The following is a 19,129-nucleotide window of genomic DNA, read 5'->3' on the forward strand; positions in this document are numbered from 1 at the left end:
GCGGAGGAGGGGCCGGCGGTCGAGCCGGAGGACATCGAACGGCTCCACGCGCTTTCTCCGCGCGCGGCGGAGCGCGGAGCGATGGATCGCTTCCCGCGCCTAGCGGGCACCGCCCCCCCCCCCCCCCCCCCCCGCACTCTCCCGGCGGGCACCGCCCCTCGCTGCCGATTGGTGGCGGCGGGGGGCGGGCGGGGCGCGCGGGGCGGTCTCTCCCTCAGGCGGCGGTGGCGGCGGCGGCGGCGGCGGTGGCGGTGGCCGTGGCTGTCAGCGCGGTGGGAGCCCCCTCAACCTACAAATCCTTTACTTGTGGCTGAAAAATGACCTCCCAGCGCTCCCCAGCGGTTACAGTTGAGCCCCGGCTCCGCCGAACTCCACCTGCCTAAACCTGAAATTCCTTAAGAGCCGAATACGTCTGTCTGTGCTGTGGAACGTGCAGCCCCCCCCCCCCCCCCCCAGTCGTTCCCGGTTGGGGTTTTCTGAGGGTCATTTAACGGCGGGTCCCCGACTAGGTGCGGGGTTTCCAAATGGGAGGGGGGAAACTGAGTGCAACAGAAAGTGATCTTTTAGGGAGGGGATCGTGCCCCTGCGCTCAGCACTGGTGAGGCCGCCCCTCGAATGGTGGGTGCAGGTTTGGGCCCCTCACTGCAAGAGGGCGTTGAGGTGCTGGAGCGTGTCCAGAGAAGGGCAGCGGAGGTGGTGAAGGGTCTGGAGAGCAGGTCTGGTGAGGAGCGGCTGAGGGACCTGGGGGTGTTCAGCCTGGAGAAGAGGAGGCCGAGGGGAGACCTCATCGCTCTGCAACTGCCTGAGAGGAGGTTGTGGTGAGGTGGGAGTCGGTCTCTTCTGCCAAGTAACGAGTGATAAAACGAGAGGAAATGGCCTCAGGTTGCACCAAGGAGGTTTAGGTTGGACATTAGGAAGAAATTATTTACTGAAAGAGTGGACAAACGTTGGAACAGGCTGCCCAGGGAAGTGATGGGGTCACCATCCCTGGAGGTGTTCAAAAAACGTGTACATGTGGCACTTCGGGACATGGTGGTGTTGCAGAAATCACCAGATTCAGGATTTTAGGATACTGCTTGGAAATCCCCTTGCTTTTCCCGTCTTGATTTGAATATCAAGAATTCTAATTAGTGGATATTAGTAGGAGAGACTAATGATTATATTGGGAAAATAAGTCTAAAATGGAATAAATGATCAAATATAAAATAAAATCTGTATTGCCAATACTGCTAGCATACCCCTGTAAAGTGCCAGACCTAAGGTATTCATTAACCAATGATCTGTTGGTGGTTAGAAACAAGAATGGTGTGTTGTAGTCCCAGATGTCTGCTGGACAGGATTTATGATGGTACTCATTGTGTAAGATCTTTCAATTGTGACCAAAGCAGGTACGAGCCAAGAGCCTGCGAGCCAAGGACATGTTCCTTGACCAAACATGGTCCATTCGAGGAGTGGTCAAGACCTCCGACTCACGGACCACCTACCCAAATCATACCCCCTACTCACAAGGGAACAACAGAAGACCATGACAGAGGCTACGCGCTAATTTGCATCAGAAGCAAGAAGAGAAGAACCAATCATCGAAAGAATGATAATGAATATGCATTGTATAGACTGAATATGTATGAACTTAATGTATAAATATTTGTTGACTGCAATGTGCAGGCGGACATCTTGGGGAAGGATCCCAGGTCCCCGGTGCGCATCGTTGATAAAGGACATCTCTACTTATCTCACTGTGTGTGGATAAGTTTTTCTTACCACTGCCGATCTGCAACAGTGGTGTTGGATTGATGGTTGGACTTGACGATCTTAGAGGTCTTTTCTAACGTTATGATTCTATGAAAGTGCCTGGGGTCTTCGCTCCCCGCCATGGCTGCGGCACCACGCGCTGCCCAACACCCACCACCGTCATCTCTGGGTGGGAGACATTAGCACTTGGCTGTGCATGGATGTCCCACCTTGAGGTAATGCCACCGAGAGGGGACAAGCATGAATGACATCAGGGCGTCCGTGGGTGTGACATGAAATAACGGCAGTGGCAGCAAACCTGAAGTGTGGAGAAACCCTGTTTGTCAGGGATAGAGATAGGCCTGAGCAGCGACGTTAACGGCTGAGTCTGTCTGTCTTGGTCACCTGCAGGGCTCCATAGTGGTGTTGGAGATGCTTAACGGGAGTGTCTGTTCTGGAAAGAAACATCCCCAAGTAGCGTCACCCCTCTGGCACCATGGGGTTTCCAGACAAGCAGATATTTCCTGTACATCTCTTGGTTCTGATCCGTATCAGTTCAAGACTGGTTGCTTCTCAATTAAGGAACCAACAACCAAAAAAACCCACCCTCAAAACCAACAAAAACCCGCCTTAGGTCATAAACAAAATGTTAACGGTTCTTTCCATGTGTTTTCCTTATTAACAAACACTTTTGCTGACCTTGGAGAAGTGGAATGACATTTTACAGCAGGAGGAGGTGAACAGGTTTATTCAGTCCACGAGGTGGCAGGATTAAAAAACAGATTTTAGGTGCAGCTTGATCCCATCAAATGTAGTGACACGAACTTTGTTTCCTGGCTCCCATGAAGCGTGAATAAAGTGCTGAAAATGACAGAGAGGCATTGTTCTCCAGTACCGCCAGGAAGCAGGATTATATTCCCAGTGAAATTACAACAATAAAAGCTCTAAGATAAATGAATTTGAAGAATCAAGAATTGGAATAAATAAAGCAAAGATGGGTCTGATTAGCTTAAGATCACCCTCCTCCTGTGCAAAACCCTTTCTGAGGAATTCACAATGCTCCGAACAATGAAATAATTCACAGAAAGATTCTTAGTGGGCACTAGACTTCAGCGGATCTGGGGTCAAGAAAACGTTCAGAGTGAAAGAAAGAAACTCTTAAAAAACTCATTTATTGCTTTCAATCAAGAAAAATGTTTCAAAGTCTGAAAAGTTCTCAAGAAATAAAAACAATTCGTTGGAAATACAGGACATGATTAAAACAGAGGTAGCTTTAATGCCGCTTCAGACTGAGGAATTTAAACTGAAGTTAAAAACATACTGAGAATTACTTTTGTTCATCAATTACAGTCGTCTTAAAACCCGTGTAAACAACATACAGCATCGCGACAGTATCTTCTGAACGGATTTGCTGCTTAGCAGTTTCTCCTGATGCTTCATCTCACCAGTTTTATCATCATTACCAAGACTTTCCTTTGCTTCTTCACCAAGTGAAATCAGAAAAGTGAAAGGAACAACTCTTCTCTGGGTGAGGAAACCCTGGCAAAATTCATCGAGTTGTTTCTGGTTCATCTCACAACCGAATTATGATGATAATATAATTGATTCTGTGCTATTCACGCTGCTTCTCAGTCTTCTGACTTCAGACAATGACATGAGTGGCTGCTGGGCATCCACAAGATGAATTTATGTATCTCAAAAATAAGCTTACTCTAACAGCCTTTTGAGTTCAGGGAAATGAGTTAATTAAAAAAATAATTATGTGTAGAGAACAGGAAGAAACATAGCAACAATCTAACAAATAAATATGTGGAAATCAAGGAGCGTAAGGAGAGAACAGCGTGTTAAATTTAAAAATAATTGAAACAGTCACACAAAAGGTTTGTTCAAATGGTGCAAGAAATTAGGAGAAGGAACAGTTTATATAGAAAAATAATTTTTAAATCTTTGGTATCAATGCATTCTTCAGATTTTTACAGTACTTGTAATCTAAAAATACTCTTCTATTATTCATGTAAGTATATTTTATAATTTATTTCCTAGTATACTTTATGAACAAAACTTATATAAAAGCAGAAAATAAAAAGTCAGAAAGATATGAAGAAATTGTCTTATCTGAAGAAACAGATATCTGAATCGGGTTCTAAAACGTGTTTTTTAATGAACGTATCTCGTTACTGTGCTCACATAATACCAAATTTCCCAGAGAGGAAGTTTGTTTTTCCTTGGGACGTTGTATTCTTTCCATCACTTGACTTTGAAGGCATGTCCACAGTAATATATCTAATCTGAAAACCACCAGCAGTCACTGAGGCATCTGTCAAAAACTTCAAGGTCATAACATTGCCTGGGACAAGAAAAAGGAAAACGAAGGTTATGTTTTCTGGTTGCATAAAAATGTGGTATTTCAGGGTTATTTTTAAAGTGCTCTTTCTCGCTTCGGGGATCTGTAGAGCAATCCACCTGGTCCGTCTGCTTCTGACCTGTGGCCTGGGAGGACTATTGGCCACATGGAAAACCAGGCAGAGTTTCATGTTCGCAGAGCCCGGAGGCTGATAACCTTTCGCTATCTGCAAAGCATTTCCCGTTCTTGAAAATGCCGCTGTGCCTCGCTCTGCCTGTGAAATGCCCCACTTCACTTCACGCGTGACAGCAGGCCTTGCCCTGCCGTTTAAACAGGATTGACGCGCAGCGTCACGTCTGCCACCGGCTTTGGGAGTGTTGGTGCAATCCTCGTGCTTGAAACGGGACAAACCGGTGCCTGGAGCTTGTGCGCACAGGTCAGGCTCGGTTACCGACTGCTGTGGAAAGACACCTCTGTGAAACCGCCGAAGCTGCGGAGGTGTCCTATGGCTGTGCGGGCAGCAGGGTGCACCCTGCTTATCTTCTCCCTAGGCTGTTTTTTCTTTTACACTGATTTAGAAGTCATTGCGTTGATGACAGTTTTGAATAGCAATTTATGACGCGTCAGCCACGGAGCAGGCAGGGATTGTGTCTCTGGGCATCTTAACCATATGTTATTAGGCAGCAGGGACAAAAGGTGATCGGGGCTGGGTTGTTTTTTTTAACATAAGGAGTGCAAATATATTACCTGTGCTAATGATATCATCTGGCAACTCATCTCCACAAAACCTAGAAAAAAAACAAAACAGCGATGACTAAACGACACAGCGCATGTGCCACACTCCCTACACTGAACGGTGGCTCTCCGGCCGCACTCTCCTTCGGATCTGTGGCTCGTGGGGCTAAAGCAGTTATAATTGAGGGTGCGTAATCCTCCACTATACATTAAAGCAATTGCTTTAGAATTTTTGTCATGATAGTAAGGTTTATGGGAGGGGGAAATGCAGGAAACATTTTTCAATGTAGGCAGGAAGTAAATGATGCAAAACAAGGAAAAGAGCAACTTACCAAGGCGTTAAGAAAAAGAACAACGGTCCAAGGTTAAGAAAGGAAGAACATTGTCAAGAAAAATGTTTAAAATTATCTGTAACAGCAAAACAAACGGACTATATCCTTGCTTTGGTACACATGGTTTGTAGAGAGGATGTGAAAAGCGGCAGGAATTGGGAAGTGGCTTTTATCACTTTTTCTGGTTTATTTTTTGCTCTGGAAAATTGAGGTACGTCATACCAAAGTATGACTGCTAAAGGAGAAGCAAAAATATGACACTGAAGAAAAGAAAGTGAGAATTAAGCAAAGAGGGAAGCTAAAGCTAGTAAGAGAGATGACATGTAACACTTGTTCTGTTCTGACATTGTTAGAAAATATTTTACTTCTGCAGCGAATGGTAAATTAAATACATTTTTGCAAACAATTTAACACCCCACCTCCCTCCTTTCAATTAAAGCAAATAGAAGATACTGTCTGAGACTGCTGATAGAGAATTAAGCAGCTAACTGAAATGCCTCTCAGCTTGCTTCCATGTGATTTAGCAAAGCGGAAAAGGGCAAAGCGCAATTCTCTGAAACTCTTTACAGGCCTGTGTCAATGACAGAAAAGTAACTTGCCAGGAAAGCTACGTCAGGTACTGCTGCTACGAGTATGATGGGCTTATCAGGGGTGCTAACTGGATACGGTAATGCAGTGCTCTTCTGAGACAGTGTTCTGGGGGAAAAATTAAATCATTTGATTATTTGCATATTAAAGCTGGAATTGCTTTACCTGCCCACAAAGCCATTGATATCGTCATAGCTATCATAGATTTCTAAGAAATCAGCCATACAAGCAACATCTTCTTCAACATCAAACTCCAGGAACTGTAGATGAATACGTTGTCCATACTTTACTCTAATATGCCAGTAGCAAATTTGATCATTTTCATACTCATTTGGGTAGCCTGGTGACTTAAAAACATGTTTTGAATCTGTGAAGACTCCACCACATTCTTTCCCTACAAGAACAATAAAAACATCAGAGTTTAAGTCTTCATTCTGGACATGGCCATGGTTTAAATCTTGGTGCACTTTGACCCAGCAGATACACAGAAACTCACATCAGCACACCCAGCGTGATGGCACTTTCCATGTATTTAAGCACTCCGTGTTTACAAGAAACGTCAGTCATTCCTGGCTTTTGGGAGTAGATATTTTGGAAACAAAATGCACTGAATTCATGGGAAAGCTTTCATTGACTTCAGCAGACTTTGGGCCAGAGCGAAGTGTTTTATGTAAAAGGCATTCGGGGTTTCTCGCAGTGTCAAACTGTAAGCTTTACAGCTGCACTTGCAAGTCACTCTAGCATTCAGTTTCATCCTCTCTTCTTCAAAAACCTCCTGAAAGTGTGTCTTCTACAAGAAAACTTATAAAGGTTAATGATCTCATACACTGCGCTGTACTCCTGTTATTGCTGCAGCTCTTCACTCCCTTTGGAATGGCTCCTTTGGGCCAAAAAACACTCATTCCCGTTTGATTCAGTGGCCATTTGAACTTTATCAGCTCCTTGACTGCGAGAACAGCCAATGTGGGGACCTCACACTGCCTGACTTTAGGATTTGTCCTCGTTCCCTAAGTTCAGACCTGGGGAGAGGGAAATCCTTGCTAAGGGTGATTCGGGGCACGTGACTTAGGAGCCTTGAGCCGGACAGTGTGATTAACCTCTTAGTCCTGTGCTTTTCTGCTCCAGGTCATTGCTAGGTTGGATGTGCCTTTCAAAGATGCAAAGAGTTTCACAAGTTCCTCTTGACGTCTTTAGCACCCTAGAGAAGAACAAAGGCTCAGAGATTTGTCTTCGTTCCCCCAGGCTACTTGTCTCCCACCTGCCAGCGGACAACCCTGCCAGGCTTTGTAGCAGGCTGTCCGTCAAGTCAAGCATGACTATGTGTGAATATGTGTCCTTGTCCTTGGGAGAGACTCAAGCATCTGCTGAGTGTTAGCAGTTCCATTTTCCTTTGGTCCTTCAACCAAACAGTGCATTTGGAAAGTAACTGCCTCCCAGCCCAGAGGAGAAGGCTGACAAAGGAGAAAGTCGGGCTGCCAGTTTACACGGAGTCATGACGAAGGCAGTAGTGTCTCTTGCAGTTCTCTTTGTGTGCTGAACATCTGTGAACGTCCCCCACCCCACAGAGCTATTTGATTAACAACTGCCCAGCTAACACAAACAAGCTCAAGCCCTGGGAGGACAAACAAAATGCTCACAGCTGTACAGACGTCACGGACAACTCCAATTTTTGGCTCTACCAGGCAGGGTAGTGCACTTGGAGTAGTGGGAGAGCCAAGCAGCACACAAAGTTAAGCTTAGCTTTCCTTGTTGGTGTCTACTTTTTCTGTCTTCCCTGCTATATGAAGTGATATCAACCTAAACGGGAACAGCAGCCATGTCGGCATTTTGGTCATCTGCAATGCAGCGAATGGAGGGGGACAGAGAGATGTCCCGTACGTGGTCATGTTGTGTTTGAACCCTGTCTCCAGGTCTGCTTTGGATCCACTTTTCTCCATCTAGTTACACATGCGTGCGCATATGCGCGCACACACACACACACACACTGCTGGGAGCTGGATCTGTCGGGTCTTTCAGTCCCAAGCATGGCATTCATATGCAAAAGTTGTTCTACCACCTCAGGCACAAGAAAGAAGGAACAAGGGTTAACACTAAATCTAGCCTGTTCACAGGCAAAATATCTAGAAATTGGTCCCCATGTTAAGCACCTCGGGGTTAGTTATTTAAATGAAATTGTAGGCTAAATGTCAACACTCTTATACAAAACAATATTTGCACGTCACGTTGGAAATATTACTTACCTTTTTAATCACCAACAGCACATCATTACATTTTTAGTTTCTGAGAGGACTTTGCTTAGGGCTCGGTTATCTACAGAGCAATGCAGCGCAGAGACGCTGAGCTCTGAGCAAGCCAGATCAGCTGTCGCTAACAGCAGAGGGGGCTTGGTGCAAGGCTCTAAATACATTTGAATCAATGCGCCCCCCTTCTCAGGCAGCACATTTACGGCACAGGAGCGAGCGAACTCATTCAGAGCCCGGGTGCCTTTGTGCAGCCAGGTGGCATGGCGTGCAGTCACCATCTGAGACGCGAAGAGCAATGGGTTGTTTTCAAACGCACCGTTAGGGTTGTAGCAGTAGGCATCCCATCTCTCGCTCCTGTTGAGGCGAATCCCGTAATCAACAATACCGGTTTTGCCAAAGCCACAGTTGGCTCCAGCTTTGACGATGGGATAACCAACTCTGCCCTTTGCCATCCAGCCAGCAGCACACACGTGGAAACCTGCGACAGGGAGAAAATGGGACATGGGTGTAATCAATCAACCCTAGGCAAGAAACACTGCTTTTTATTCAACTCGGTCGAGTCTTACTCAAGCTGATCAGTGATTTGGGTGTAATTGGCCTAATAGAAATTGAACCACAGCAAAGAAAAGCACTTTGAGAGGATAATTTTAAATGCAGGGTATAAAATTGCGCTGTGTTCTCCACAATGTGGTTATTGGGTCCTCATTTGAAAACAAAAATCAAATGCAGATGGACTATATAGTTTCCTGGGTACTGAGTTTTAAGTGCTGTACCAGCATTTGTAACCCAATTATATACTGGATGAGTTATGTAAGTGTGTTCTTTGTTTCCCTTTTGAAGTCATACAAATTTACTCAATCATATCTCAAGGGTCTGCAGCATTAAGTTCTGAGAGTGAATAAAATACTACATACAAAAGAGAGCTAAGAAAACAAAGTATTTACTTAAAATACTTTCAGTTTAAATTTAAATACCTGAAATGCCTCAAGTATTTCTTGCTAAACAAAAAAATCCTGTTAATGCATTTTGTGGCTGAGAACTTAAAAACAATAGCCAAAGAATGCAATGTTATTCACTGTCTGGTACGGACCAATTCAATGTTTTCACCGAGACGAACTGGAACATATTTGTGGCGTCCTAGGACTATGAGCTACTCAGAAAAGACAAAAGTACCCTTTTTTTACATGTGTGCTGGTGCTGAGAGCCAGCTTCTGACTCAACGGCGTAGCCTGCAAATTTCTAGAGTGGAGGATATTTTCCATTGTTTTCCCAATGCCCTGAATGAATTACTCATTAGGAATCAGATAGAAATACAGTAGAGCCCTCACTCAGCTCCACTTTCCACTCCAAGCACACCACTCACTTTCTCTCACCAGAGCAAATAAGGCTGGAATAAACTTTATGAAAACATCTTGATGATGATATGAAAAATAGCAATGCACTTTTACTGTAGAAGCTCCCTGGGATAAATGCCTTCCTCTGCAGCCCCCAGGTGCTCTAGCTGGGGAGGTCGCATTGCTTCCCAGCTCAGCCAGATCGTTCTCCTCAGGGTGTTGCTGGTTTCAGGCCTGCGCTGCACCCAGAGCTCGGGGGGACGCGTAGCCCTCTGTGCAGATGTCATCCCTGACAGCTCTGTAGGTAGCGCAGTCATGCTCCGTTACTGAGGGGGGAAATTGCATGCAACTTGGGCAAAAATCCAGGGAGTTTACAAGTCTCTCAGTCCCAGAGTTCATAACACTCATGAAAATACAAGACTGGCAACATTATGAATGAGCAGACAGACATGATTTTTTCCGAACCTATTTTTCTTGCCGCCTCCAGCTGCTGATACGTGGCTAGATGTCCTCCCTCGTATTCACAGACAGCTTTTGCTTCTGCGTAGGTGAGCCGGTACTTCCCAGAGCGTGACTCTCTGTGATACACTCCAGCTGCACGTTCTGTGGGACCAAAGCAACAAAGGATTTCAGCATTGTCTCGCAGCTGGCCCACCTTCCGGGCCGCTCTCACCACCTCCGGCAGTTTCCCCAAGATCTGCCCTTCAGGCTCCTGTCCGGGTGAGAAGAGAAACAAAACAATCAGCTGGCAGCTGTGCCACTTGGAAAGCGTCAGGAAAATCTGTCCCTCCCAAACCAACGCTGTGTTTTTGCAACCCAAAGGTATGTTTTTGTTTGGGAGAAGTTTTGAACAACAGAGCTCGTCAGAGCCTGGTGAGTTTTTGAACAACAGAAAATCAACAGACGCAGGGAAGGGCTCCCCTAGGACCACACAGAAGGCAGTAGTTATGGGAACGATCGGCTGGTGTCAGCATCACTGGTTCCGTGCATCCTATCTGACTCAGGGGAAGCTCCTTCTGGGTTGCTATCACAGCATACTTTTGGATGTAACTTGAAGCGCCTTTGTAAGATGAATCAGAGCTTTGTTTTGAATCTCCAGAGAAGTTAAATCAGAGCTACTTGGATAGAGGAGAGGCAGAAATTAAAGGGAATGAAAATGTGAAATAAAAATATCTGAGCTTGTGTCACAAAGGGCAGGACCAGAACAATTGCTGGCTCACATTTTTGCTGCACAGAAAATTAATACGCTTTCTTCATTATTTTTTTTTCCTTGCTGTTGCAAGTGCCATATAAAGCGGCTTTCCAGGGAAACCTAGAAGCTGTCAGTACTACTACAAGTTTTATAATCTTTTCGTGTTGCACTTGTCTGATGCCATATGTATGGAAATCTGTCTCAGAAACAATCTGCATATCTAATTTGAACGGCGTTTTTGTTTAGATCTTTCTTATATTTAGTATAATCTGAGAGAGATGGCTGGCTGTAGCTACCACTGTTCAACATGACTGCAAAAGATGCAAAACAGGAAGCATTTTTTACAGTAGTTATTTGTACCACGGGGAAAAAAAAAAAAAAAAGAATGTCTTTTCTAGGGACATGCTTAGTAGTTTTGGCTGGGTTAGGGTATCTTTTAAAAAAAACATGGTCACCACTGAATTGTGGTTAGCAATGCGGAGAGCCCTTATTAGACACAGAATGACGTTTGCCAATGTAGTTTTTGGACCCACAGTCACTGGCCTCGCGCCCACTGAAGTAAATGATATTGCTGACAATAGTCTCCGAAGACCCAGAGCTGCTTTCTGTAACATCGCTGGGAAAATCACTGGCGTGGGCATGGGGTAACATATACTCCGTGGAAAAATCTTTTTGAAGAAGCCAGTTCCATTGCAAAGAAGAGTCACAACTAACAGCTGTGGAATAATGGTAGGTTATATTTAAAAAATAATTATTTTAATTAAAGAAGTACTCATTTTCATTCTCTCAACAGTCTATCGTGTCTAACCTGCTAAATCCGCTCACTGCTTCTTTACAGTACGACTGTATCGGATTCAGTAGGCATGAACTGAAAACCTGAGTGCTGCAGAAAACAGCACGCCATTTAGCTGCGGTGCACGCTCAGGGGACACCCTGGAATTGACATTATTGATCTCTGCAGCGCACAGGGAGGTGAGCTGAAAGGCGGATTGAAAAGCACAGACTGGGGTCCTTGGGAGTAGCTGAGCTGCCCCACCTGCACCCAGTCAAAAGTATAAGGGGCAGCTGAATTCTAAGCTTGGTCACACCCAAGCAAGAGCAGACTTAAAGCTTATTGTCAATGACGTTTGCTGGTAAAAGCCCCCATCGCTCTGGCAGCCACCTCTGCAAGACGCACCCTGTTCCTTCCCTGGGTTCACCACTGCTCAAACTCGTCGCTCTTGGAGCTGACAGTAAAAACATCATTTTCAATTGTTCTCCTGACTTTTTCACCTTGCAATATTGTTTTCAAATCTTATCCCTCAAAAGCTATCTACCCCCACTTACTGACGCCAAAAGGTCACTACAGACAGGCATCATGTTTTTCAGAATACCGCTGGAAAGATCTGTTCTTCACAGTTTCTGCAAGGGCTGCTCTACCAACAGCAGCACCACTGAGTCTTCATGCCACGTCTTGGAGGGTGGCCTTACCCTCCTGAGAGCGACCACCAACCTGTATCGCTGTTACTCCTTTGTAACATGACAAAGGGAGCCTTTGGAAAATAGACCACGCACATGTACCCCACCAAGCTTTGAGATTTGATGCTGGCTCGGTGTGTCACGGTTTAATGATACAGTATTCCCTAACAGTATATCCTAATTAACTGATCAGATCTTTCACTGGCATTTTTTTCCCCTCCCTCTTAATCACATTAGGGGCTGTGCATCAGCAAAACCAGACCGAGGTCAAAGCATTGTACTTACAACTATTAATACACTTTTACATATTTATGTGTATCTATACACATACATACACATATGCACAGTCATACACGAACACACTGAACACACAGACACACACATGAATTACTGTTAGTCTTTATGGAGGCGATATCAGGGCTGTGCAGATAAACCTGCAGGCAACGTTGGGTTTGCTTCAAGCACAAGCGCACGCCTACCACCGTAGATGCGTACCGCTCACGTACCACGGCGCCAGTACGACATGTCCCAGCCTCAGCCCGGCATCATCTCTGATGGGGGATTCTGCTTGAAGGCTGCTCTCTTTATCTGACCTGCCTGATTTCTCCTCTTCTTGGACAAGAGTGAGAACTTTCAGCAAAGTTTGCAGATGACACCAAGCTGTGTGGTGCAGCTGATGTGCCTGAGGGACGGGAGGCCGTCCAGAGGCACCTGGACAAGCTTTGGAAGTGGCCCTGTGTGAACCTCATGAAGTCCAACAAGGCCAAGCACAAGGTCCTGCACATGGGTTGGGTGCAACCCTTGGTATCAATACAGGCTGGGGGATGAAGGGATCGAGAGCGGCCCTGCCGAGAAGGACTTGGGGGTGCTGGTGGACAAAAAAGCTGGACATGACCCAGCAATGTGCGCTCACAGCCCAGAAAGCCAACCGCCTCCTGGGCTGCATCCAGAGCAGCGTGGGCAGCAGGGCGAGGGAGGGGATTCTGCCCCTCTGCTCCGCTCTGGTGAGACCCCCCTGCAGGGCTGCGTCCAGCTCTGGGGCCACCAGCACAAGAAAGACACGGACCTGCTGGAGGGAGTCCAGAGGAGGCCACGAAGATGCTCAGGGGCTGGAGCAGCTCCCTGTGAGGACAGGCTGGGAGAGCTGGGGTGGTTCAGCCTGGAGAAGAGGAGGCTCCAGGGAGACCTTAGGGCAGCCTTCAAGTGCTTGAAGGGGGCCGATAAGAAAGATGGGGGCGATCTTTTTAGCTGGGCCTGCTGCAATCAGACAAGGAGAAATGGTTTTAAACTCAAAGAGGGCAGATTTAGACTTAGATATAAGGAAGAATTTTTTTACAATGAGGGTGGTGAAACACCGGCACAGGCTGCCCAGAGAGGTGGTAGAAGCCCCATCCCTGGAGACGTCCAAGGTCAGGTTGGACGGGGCTCTGAGCAACCTGATCCAGCTGAAGATGTCCCTGCTCCCTGCAGGGGGTTGGACTAGATGGCCTCTAAAGGTCCCTTCCAACCCAAACTATTCTACGATTCTATGAAAGTTCTCTCTTTCTTTGACTGAAAACCAGCATATTGGGACTGTTCTGTCAGGGATTTCTCTACCCACTTTTCTTCTTTGGTTCTTACTCAAAAGGTCGAGAGATACATGGCTGACAGGACATGCTTCTTCCAACTCACATTTCTTAAAATCTCTCCATGAAGTCCGGAGATAGCAGGATCCTGCAACGACAGTGACCCTCTACGCACCCATTAGGAGATGGTAAAATGTAGCCAATCTCTTCTGCACAAACACAACAAGCATGAAATTTGGCCTCAGTATGCATGACACATACTAAATGCTAAATAAAAATAAATATTTAAGCAGAGGATGACCACGTAGAGTTTCTGGCACGGGCCTCTGCTAACACACATGGTGATACTCCGAGTACTCCACCAAACGGGGTAGGCACGGCCCCTGAACCACACTGACAGACGGTGTGGAGACGAAATTCAGGACACAAAGAGTGCAGCAACTGTCCCGGGAAACCTCCTTCGTGGCACTAAGAACTGGCACTCCAATAAGCATGTGAGCGTATTCGGGCAAGTCTGCTCCAATCCTCTCATCAGTTTACAATAAAGCTTTGGTTATAATGTGCTCGTGTCAAAAATGAGCAACAATAAAATTCCATTCACTCAAGAAAGAGATTAACAGGAAAGTGATACCGTCAACTGCAGCAGGGCTGCACGCTTACTGAGGGAACAAAAGATGTTTTGTAACCAGAAAAAAAGGTAAAAGACATGAGGATTCCTAGACTGCCAGTAATCCAAGATTTTAGGTTTGTGCTCATGATTTATTGAGGAAGAAAGGTAAAACAGAACGATCCTTTCATTTTCAGTTTGGTCTTAATGGTGCTTTATCAGAAGAAGAGGAGATAAGCAAAGCTCAGATGTCATTGCGCATTCCTAGGTTTTATTCAAGGGAGGGGGATTGCTTTCATGCTCGTGCATAGTGAGTATAGATTGGGGTTACTTGTTTCACTGTTCAGGTTATGCTTCTTTTTTTAAAAAGAAGACGCATGAATGGGATGGCTGTGATTTTGCAAAATTGTTCTTCATTTAGATATAATGTCAGTGAATCCCATCGGTAATTCATTTAACTGCATTTTGAGGTTTGTTTCAATAATAAATCTTACTGCTGTGGTTACACTAGACGGTGCATTTCTAAAGGAGCCCTGGAGATCAGCAAGCAGAGTGGTTATTTCAAAGCAGCAAACACTGCGCTTCCAGATTTTGCGTGTGTTTATTTAGAGCCAGACATCAGCTTTTACCCTGTGGTTTGTTTTTATTTACCCTCACGGTAAATGGTAAAGGTGCAGCAAAACATAATTTTACGATGCATTCCAGTCAACTCTGTTTCTTCTTTTTAAAGTACCAGATTTTTTTTTCTTCAAATTGACTTCAATTCATAAAACTGCTTAAATGATCACTGTTATCACCAACTCGCTTTTATGCTGTAGAAGCCCCTGAAGGCTACATCCAGGGTGCGTGGTTGCAGCAGATACACCAATATTCGCAAATAAAACACCCAGGAGCCATTCTCTGTCCACGAGGGCAAGCGGCATGGTGCGTGCCTGAGCTCTCTTCCCCGTCACCAGGGCGGTCTCATCCCGGGAGAGCCCGTGGCGCTGCACTGGAGTACTCTTTAGAAGACCATGGCTGGCTGAGAGCAAAACCGTGCCGGGGAACGTGAGAGCGGTTCAAGCACAGACAGGACCCGCGCACGGCCGCGTGCTGTTCACCGGTGCGGGCCCAGCCCGTCCAGGCCACAGAGAAGGAAGGGGCCTGACTCCGCAAGCCCCTTTCCTCACCGCTCTGACCACGTCCCTTCTGTACGAGAATGCCCATCACCGCCTGTATCAAACTCCGCTTCTCTGCCCCTACGCACAGGCCTCAGTCCTACTTCTCTTCTGTGTCTCCCTGCTGTTATGCCAGCCAAGAATACAAGCTTTGCTTGTTTCTCACACAACCCTCTTCTCTGTCATCCATTTTTTTTTTTGGAATAGCAGCCACTTGAGGCGGTGCACGAAGCTGCCAAGCTGTCCTCCTTTGGCGCTCTCCCTCACCTGAGCGCCTTCAGCCACTATGGGACACCGCGGGCACGTTCCAAGTTTAGAAGGAAAGAGGAGTCATTAAAAATGTGCCGTCAAATGCAAAACGATACAGATCACTTCTCCTTCTCATTTACGTTCCTGTTAGTGTACACGGTCCTCTGAGAAGGGACTGGAGTCACATGGTTGCTGCACCAGCTACTAAAGCGTGGCCCCAATCCCTCGTGGAACATCTGAGCACAACAGAAACATGTACCGGCTACGGGAATTCCTTAAAATCCTTAAAGAAACACACAACATTCTAGAGAGGGTAAAGGAGTTTTAAGTGTTTGTCTATAAAACGGAGCACTCGGTGCATGTTTTGGTTTTGGCACCGTTTATGTGACTGTATTCTGGCTATGTTTTTCTGTTGGAGTGGATAATTATAAGTATCAATAAAATAACTCTAAGAGATATTTAAACCCACTTGAGGTACAAGAAACTACACCCACAGCATTTTCTATAGCCCTTTTGAAATCTTCTCTCCACTGTTTAATGATGTGAACAAACCATCTACATTTCTGTACTTTCCTAGAAACCCAGGAAATATTATCACCATTATTTCCAGATCATTTAGCTTCATATGTAGGACCCCAAGCATCTGAAGTATGTTCGTGCAGAAAGTAATTCATTCTTTTGGCAAATGTTTCTTTTCATACTCGTTTTCCTTCATTAGAAGCAACTGTTATTTAATGCTGTTTTCACTTTGCCTCATGCTGTAGGAAAATACATTCAGATGACTGACCATCACTGCTTTTTCCTGCACTTCAGAGCGGTAGTAAAACTTGTAAGCTCCTAAGGACAAAACTTACAGTCACTACTCTGACAAAATGATCACCAATTTCAACGCAGGATTTTGCTAATATTAATGCACGGCTCAATTTTGCATCGCTAAGTGCTCATTTTTATACCATTAGTCAAACACAGCGGCTTTTGCAGCAAAACGTTTATGATTAAATCATTTCTTACCTAACCAAATAGAGTTATGCAGCACTCCGTCCTTGAATCCCCACGCCTGAGCCTTGTCCCACAGCAGGGCAGAAAAGAAAAGTAGTGCAATCATCTCTCCTGAACTATCAGGCTGTAAATATTCCCTGTTAAAACACTCAGGGTAACCTCTGCTAGCAGCTGGCTAGATCCTAGTGGAACATCTGGTAGCCAGATCTTAAATAGTGCTTTCAGCTGTGAGGTCAGCGAGCCTGCTCCAATTGTGCTTGCTGTAGTATTATTACACAATTAAATGTGATGTCTGCAGTCGTCCATGTGACTCGCTTTTGGCTCTCTTGATTTCCAGCGTGTCCAAGAAACCATTCTATCCCTCACTACTGCAGCACACATGAACAGTTTTCAAGCCAAAGTCTGTTCATTCTTCCGCACTCGCTGCCTTCAAATTCCATAAAACAATAAAACGAAAACCAGTCTATCTGCTTACAGTGTTTCTAGTCACACCATTCACAGGACCGAGGAGAATCACACATACTACCTTCCATTCCTGGTTAAACATTCTGTCCTTTCCTGTATAATTCGCATTTAATTTCACAGTGACCTAATCAATGAAAAAACATAAGGAGAATATTTTGCATTGGCTATCTGAATTCTGTTTCCCTACGTGGAATCTGTAATTGCAAGTCACATTCCCAGATCAGCATAACACCGCAAGTGTCAAAAACAGATGCTCTTTGTTCTGCAAGTGGGAAATAAAGCTAAGATCTTCCCCTCCAAACCACAGTTTAAAATCTGATTCATAGCGTGACAGCTGTCTGCGTGTCTTCCCTTCTGGCTGAAAGTGAATACTGCAGCTGCTCCTTGTGGGAGAGTAGAAAGGAGGAAAGATGAGAGTATGGAAAATGGTCTGGTGCACCACACTCCTGAGCAGCCATTGGAAGACTCTGCTCTCCAGTTCTGATAACATCTGTAACTTCTGAGTCAGGAGTTACAGCAAAAGATGTGCTCATGACCATGAACACAATCAGGTTAAAATAAAGGAAAAGGAAAAGGGTGGAGGACTCTGTGCCCACTCAAAAATATTTTGTATAGATGACTCTTGTACCAACAAGGGAGAGATTCTTCATCTCTCCAGTCTTGACATAAGGTGATGAATGCCTAGCTACGTCGTAGACACACACACACACACACACACACACGTATTCCTCCCAGCTACAACTCGGGCAGACGCTGAAGGGAAACGGAGCTGAAAGAGCCTCTTTCCCCTGCACCGGAGTAGCAAGGCACCTTCCGCCAAAATACCAAGGTCTTGACCCGTCCCTCTGCAGCACGCACGGATGAGAGCAAACCCGTTCTTCCAATAAAGTCCACCTCCACGTACGTTCCTACCAGCGCACAGCCATGCCTTACCCATGCGAGTCCGAACCTTCGGTGTGCAGCAGCAGCTGTACAACCTACGTCCGTCTGCTCGCTCCTGGCAAAGCTCACGTGCACCCTGATGTCAAAGCCTGACACCGGGACTTCCCACTCAGGTAACCCAGAAAGCTGATGACAGCCCGCTGGCTCCCTCTGACCAGCCTGGGACATTCAGGGCTCGGTGGCTAATCGTCCTCTTTCCTGTCATGCTACCGAGCTGGCACAGAGCGGGATGCTGGCACTGGGAATACTGCCTGCCAGTTTGTTCCCCAGTCTGCACCAGTCTGATCATCCCACCACACTGCTTGTCCCACCACACTTTACAGCTCCTCTGTCAGCACTCCAGAGACTTGTCTCATTGCATAGATGGAGGAGCCCTGCTCTCTTTCTTCTTTCCAGATTTGAGGACTGGTGCTTTATTTGTACTTGTTTTCTACTTTAATGCCCAGTAGAGTCCAAGCTTTTTGACTAAGACCTAATTCAACGTTATTCTGTGGAACCATATTGATAGAAGGCTGTCGCTTTCTAAACATCAATATCCAAGACACGTATCTGAGGTCACCTGGGATATGAGTTTTGAAGATGGCAGGATAAACTCTTGGGGTGGTGGTGAATGGAGGAGACAGTACTGGAGTGCGTTGCTCTCGAGCATTCGTTTCTCATTAGCTGAAGGAGACTGGCACTTAGCCTTTGCTGGTTTGCAGTTGTGACATATTCCTGATATCTTCTGGGAATCTAGAGACAATAAAGAGGCATGAGGGAAGGAATGGAGACCAAAACAAAGTGAAAATTCAACAGCAATGTCATCCACTGGTAATGTAAAAAGACAACTTGTTGATTCAGAGAATCCTCTTGGACTGACAAGAAGATTTCTCTTTCTGATGTCTTCCACTGCACAGGACACCTTTTCTGTCTGCCATTCCATGCAAGTTCCTCTGGATGATATTGCAACGTGAGCTGATAGCTTAATGAAGTTATATCAGAGCCAGATGTCTACGCCACAGGGAATCGTTGTGTTCTGTGGTAGGCGGGTCCCAATCCCACAAGATCACAAAAATGTGTTAATAGTGACTAAATCATAAAAGCAAGGGGTGCATACCAACTTGGAGATGATTTATCATGGACTACCATGCTGAAATTCTTGAGAAAGACACTCATGCAATAATGAATAATAGTATTTTCTTTTACTGA

General features: G+C 45.7%; 1 protein-coding gene across 1 annotated transcript; it reads right to left on the reverse strand.

Moving 5' to 3' along the window:
• Positions 1 to 3,914: 3,914 nt before the first annotated feature.
• On the reverse strand, positions 3,915 to 16,640 carry TNFAIP6 (TNF alpha induced protein 6). The gene is made up of 6 exons (XM_086465898.1): positions 16,547 to 16,640; positions 9,773 to 9,910; positions 8,290 to 8,451; positions 5,896 to 6,124; positions 4,823 to 4,863; positions 3,915 to 4,078 (listed from the first exon to the last, which is right to left on the reverse strand). The coding sequence occupies exons 1-6, from the start codon at positions 16,638 to 16,640 to the stop codon at positions 3,915 to 3,917; spliced, it is 828 nt and encodes a 275-aa protein (XP_086322024.1).
• Positions 16,641 to 19,129: the final 2,489 nt, after the last annotated feature.

The sequence above is a fragment of the Leptosomus discolor genome, chromosome 5 (assembly GCF_034619465.1).
Source record: "Leptosomus discolor isolate bLepDis1 chromosome 5, bLepDis1.hap2, whole genome shotgun sequence".
Taxonomy (NCBI): Eukaryota; Metazoa; Chordata; class Aves; order Leptosomiformes; family Leptosomidae; genus Leptosomus; species Leptosomus discolor.

Excerpts from the sequence above, each read along its gene's own strand:
- TNFAIP6 (XM_086465898.1), bottom strand. The coding sequence starts at position 16,640 with ATGATTGCACTACTTTTCTTTTCTGCCCTGCTGTGGGACAAGGCTCAG. Across the intron at positions 9,911-16,546 it reads GCATAACTCTATTTGGTTAG|AACGTGCAGCTGGAGTGTAT; the intron begins GTAAGAAATGAT and ends TTGGTCCCACAG. Across the intron at positions 4,079-4,822 it reads AGATGATATCATTAGCACAG|GCAATGTTATGACCTTGAAG; the intron begins GTAATATATTTG and ends TTCTTGTCCCAG.